The sequence below is a fragment of the Hipposideros armiger genome, unplaced genomic scaffold, assembly GCF_001890085.2.
Source record: "Hipposideros armiger isolate ML-2016 unplaced genomic scaffold, ASM189008v1 scaffold_26, whole genome shotgun sequence".
In the NCBI taxonomy this organism is placed as follows: domain Eukaryota; kingdom Metazoa; phylum Chordata; class Mammalia; order Chiroptera; family Hipposideridae; genus Hipposideros; species Hipposideros armiger.
Window position 1 is genome coordinate 5,089,871 of NW_017731376.1, and position 5,177 is coordinate 5,095,047.

General features: G+C 36.0%; 1 protein-coding gene across 1 annotated transcript in view; it reads right to left on the reverse strand.

Annotated features, from left to right (window-relative positions):
• Positions 1-4,964, reverse strand: part of WDR19 (WD repeat domain 19) — an 87,381-nt gene extending 82,417 nt beyond the window's left edge. Inside the window, exons 1-4 of the mRNA XM_019635995.1 lie at positions 4,824-4,964; positions 2,432-2,523; positions 2,066-2,131; positions 44-169 (exon numbers count right to left, since the gene is read on the reverse strand). Coding sequence (XP_019491540.1) covers positions 44-169; positions 2,066-2,131; positions 2,432-2,523; positions 4,824-4,829 — 290 coding nt within the window. The 5' untranslated portion in view covers positions 4,830-4,964. The remainder of the gene's footprint in view (positions 1-43; positions 170-2,065; positions 2,132-2,431; positions 2,524-4,823) is intronic.
• Positions 4,965-5,177: the final 213 nt, after the last annotated feature.

Consider the following 5,177-nt stretch of genomic DNA (forward strand, 5'->3'; position numbering starts at 1 on the left):
TCATATTTCTAAGTGAAGATTTAAAAATAAAAGTTATCCTTACCTCATGCCACTGTCTAACTGGCTGGTTTTATTAGTGTTGGCATCCCATAGATAAATGCAACTAGACTTCTCAGCAATCACTGCTAGGATGTCTCCATCTTTATCCCAATCCATACCAACACAGTTACTTTTTTAAAAAGAGAGAAAAACATCATTATACATATTTTTTAAGAAAAGAAATTTAAATACTCACCTATTTGTGATTTTTGTCTATAACAAGATCATTCAAGCAATTTTGAATAGACCGTAAACTTTCTAAAGTGAGAAATACACCTCACTATTCACTGCTTGGATAATATTGACTTACAATTTTTGTTATTGTTGAGGGAATGGAGGAAATTGCAATTTTTTTTTAAGTATCACTTTTATATACTATATTAAATATAATTATATCTAATAAGTTGGCAGATTTTCTTGGATCCTCTAAGGAACCTGGCCTTTTGAGAAAACACACTCATCGAGCACCACTACAAATAAATCCCGTAAGGAATCAAGAGGTTAATGTGATCAAGTTCTAAAAGGTTACCTTAGCTTTACAGAGAGAAAAAGAAGGCACTGATAAAAAACGAAGTTATCTTTAGATAAACTGTGCATAAAACAGATCCAGGATGGGTAGATGTAGAATGGCAAACAATGGAAAGGCTAAATGCTGCAGTGGTAAAAAATGTTATTTTCATTTTACATCTTAACAGAAGAAGAAGAGTTATTTGATTAAGATGACAAAATAGTTGCACAGAGAATATGCTCTGTTTTCACATGTTTCTTACTGTCCAAAATTATTCCAAAATGTGAATTGTAATTTAAAACCTTTCTTAAGGATTAACGTTTCTTTTCTGATGCTGTTTTTCATTTTGGGACTCTGTGTTCTTGCACAGATTTACATTTACGATAGCTGGGAAATTACTTCAGTTATTTTATTCTTTAAACTGTTAAAATCTGTTTAGGGATCTTAATTTTCTGTAATATCCTCAGAGACTTGGGGGATATGAAAGAGGGAAGCTTTCAAGTTGTTGATAAAAATCACCTGCCAATTAAAGACAACCTATAATGGCAAAAAAATTCACAAGTTAAAAAAAATAATAAGGCCATATTGTAACCAAAATAGATGTCATACAGCTCATGTAAGAAACACTGACACAATTTACTAAAAATGTTTTTTACTCAGTGCCTTAATTTTAGACATAATTATAACTACCTCAACCTGTTTCCCAGAATATAGAAAACAGAGGCAACAATTAAGAGAGCAATAGAAAATGCCAGAATGGCGACATGAGGTGGGTAGGGGCAGAGCAGGAAGTGGGAAAGGCTATTAGAGACTGAGAGAAGTAAAACGTAATTTGCAAAGAAGAAAGCAACAAACTAGAAAAAACAGACATGAATTTTAAAAGCATGGCAGCATAAGACCACAATTTAGGTGAGAGCCTCTACACATCTTAATAACCGGAGACTATCAGTAAAAATAACTAATACAGGTAATGATGACACCGAGTCATTAAAAATACTTAAATTATGCTTAGCGTAATCTACAATAGAATGATGTCCTGAATGTATTGGGTTGTCGGAAAAGTCATGACGTATTTTTTCTGTTTTTGTTGCAAAACTGCGTCATGACTTTTCCAACAGCCCAATAGATAAAGTCTTTGCCCTTTAAGAAGTATGTGAAAGTAACTTTTCCAACAATTTATTACAGAAGAGATACTACAGTGAGCGATACAGGTTTATCTTGTCTGCCTATACACATGTAAGGCTTGTTTATAGTTAAATTAGCTTTCCTATGAACTCGTTTATAATCTTGCCTTTAAGCTTCCCGTAAATGAAAAGGTGTTTATATAAACTAACTCAAGTGCTATCTATGTATTTCATTAACAACTTAAGGTATTTTTAAAAAATCCCTTTGCAAATGGAGAAAAAAAGAGATACAGGTTACATATGTTATGAAATTCTATTTGATTGAGGTTTTAAGACAATACTTTTTTATCTTTTAGGCAACAAAGCTTAAAAGTTTTTGATCTGCTATACTTACCCAGATAAGTTAATTTCACTTCTTTTTTGACCATGGCGATCAAAGATTTTTACAGTATGATCAGCTCTAAAAGCAATTAAAACACAAAAATATGATTTAAATATTTTTAATTTATCTATGTATATAAAAAATTTAGCTGCCATACAAGCACTTTCAGTGTTCTCATCCTAGTTTCATAATTTGTATTTAAAAAGCTATGACCAGGGAAAAGGTTCTATAAACTATGATGTTAATGGAGATGAATATATTACTTTTCCCACTACACAACCATCTTACAACTTCTACTTGAATAGATGGTGTAGTTACGTGAGCATACAACCATTTGGAGTCAGGATGATTTATTTAAAACATTCACTGGTTTCTTACCCTGTTACTGCAAGGTAATTTCCTGATGTTTTTTGCCAGGTAAATTGGATAGGTGCTCCAAGCCAATTCTTTTCTAGCAGTGAGAAAACACGCTAAAAAAAAAATATTTCAAAACATACAGTTAAGGGTTGATCAAAAAAGATGTCAAAATATGATCATGAAAACAGTAGGATTCAGGATGGTGAAAGCTTATGTTAGAGTTTACCCAAAAAAAGTCAACAATATAACAAACAAAACCATTCATCAAACAATAAAACAAACAAAAAAAAATCACAATCTGGTTGGTCAAGTATGGACCTCAATATATAGGGGAGAATTTAGTATAAAAATTTTTTGCTTTTGAAAGTTTTTGAATATTAATTTTATATAAATGTATAATTTTCATGTTTTATAAATGTTAAAGATTAAAATAATTTAAACTTGAATGTAGCTAATTATTAGTGGCATGGATTAGAGGGAATAAATTTAACAAAACTGCCATTTAAAAAATCTTAACCATGATAGAAATACAAAATGTATCTATCTCCTTCAAAATTATTTTCTTCCTTTACCCATTCTTTATATTTACTTCATGATTGTTTTATTTGGCTATTGGGTGGACAACGTATCAGTTAAAAAATCATTCTTTTCACTTAGACAATCTAGAACTGTGGTTATAGAAACCACAAACCACATGTAGATTTGAAATTTTATTGTGGACTTGAAATGTGGGTAGACCAAATTTAAATGTGCTGTAAATATAAAATACATATCGAATTTCAAAGACTATGAAAAAGAGAATGCAAACTATCTCTGGTAATTTTTCATACTGATTACACATTGAAATGTAATATTTTGGATATACTGGGTAAAATATATTATTAAAATTAATTTTACCTGTTTCTTTAAAAATATTTTAATGTTGCTACTAAAAAATTTTAATTACATTGGTTCACATCACATTTGTATCAAACAGTGCTGATCTAGAACATTTAGGAACACAGAGCTTGAATGAAAAATATTTAGATTTTAATATTAGGTTAAATTAAACAATGATGCCCATATCTAGGCATACTAAGTTTACAAATGGCTTGACAGTCTGAGTGAAGATTATTCCTATGCTCAAAATTAACCATCAATCAATAGGCATTTTGTAAATTAAAGAGATGAAATCCACCTCTATTGAAAACAGAGCTGTGCTATAATCTCAGGTGCATCCAATTTCCTGGAGCATGAAGACACCCTTAAAGAAAAAAAGAGTATAAAAGCATCTTACTTTTGCAATTTTGTGACCACATTGCCCTGGTACCCCTTCATGCAAGTAAGGGATCCTTCAACTTTAATTTCATTAGCTTCATGGTAAACTGCCTGTAGCTGTGATCTTATACATTGTTTTCCTTCAAAGGAGCTATATAGATGTTCCATATATAATACAGTGGAAATGGGACTAGCTTCACAACCGTAAAACCAAGGTTTGAATTTTGCTTTTTACTTATTAGCTGTAGGGCTTAACGCAAGTCACATAAACTGCCTCAAGCACAGAGTTCTCAACTGTAAACCAGGAATAATAACTCCTCACTTATGATAACTTCACAAATTGTGAAGAGCTTCAGAAATGTGAGTTATGATTCTGTCAATTCCAATTTCCACACTAAGAGCCACAAGGAAGCATTAGGACGTAGAAAATAATTTTTAAATTGAGCTTTCCATTTCTTTGCAAGATCAGGGCAGGGAGGTAGTGCTGTGGTAAAGCGGGAAGGTGAAAGAAGCTTTAGCCAGTGGCCCGGGAGTGGGGTTCACGAGAAGCCCAAACCTAGAAACCTTGCGTACAGATGACACTATTGAGCGTCTAAACTTGCGTGTGCATATTGCTCCGTGAATAATGTACATTCGCCACCAAGAAATCTGAAAATAGGACCAATTACAGGCAATACAATTACAGATTTTTCTTTCAGAGTCTTTTCACTCTTTTTAGGGCGCTGGGCAGTTGCGCGGCTTGCCAGGAATTTCGCTGTAAGAAATGAGGCAGCTCCTGGCACCCGAATAAGTCCATTTCACCGCAACGCTGCCAACGCTGCCATTAGACCAGCTCCTGCTGCCGTGCAAAGTACAGGGTCTCTTCACATCCAGTCTGCTCGTTTCCGACCGTGGCGGAGTTCCCTCCACATTGTTTCAACTCCGGTCGCAATTCCAGAAATAACAGGCCTTCCTCTCCGCTTTCTCTTCTATTTTCTTTCCTTTCCGCTCGCTCCTTCAACTTCATCCCCATTCTCCCCCTCCCTGGTCGCCTCGCTCCCTTCCGCACTCAGGAGAGAGGTACGCCATAGGTCCCAATCCTCAAGGCGACGCTCGGAGGGCTGGGAAGGGCTAGTGGTCCCGTCTTCCCGCCCTCGGGGGTTTGTAAATTACTTACCTTCATCTCAAAGACTCCACGGGCCTCGCAATCTAGTAAGTGCGCAAGCGTACATGCTCTCCTACAAAGCTGCTAGCGTGTTCTAGTCACCCTGGAGATCACGCTAGCAGTGACCAATCAGCGAGCACCAGCTGAAGGGAGGTACTTCATACGGTGCTCCGCGAGGGGGCAGAACGCGAGGCCGGCGGTCACGTGACGCAAGCGAAGCAAGGCCTGAACACGCTGCGCCTTGCGAGGCCTTGCTGCGCCAGGCTTCCTGTCGGGCTCTGATTGGATAAGACCTGGAGACATCGCCTGCGTGAGGCGGGCTCTGGGAAAGGCGCCTGCGTAAATTTCGGCCCCTCGCACTAAGAA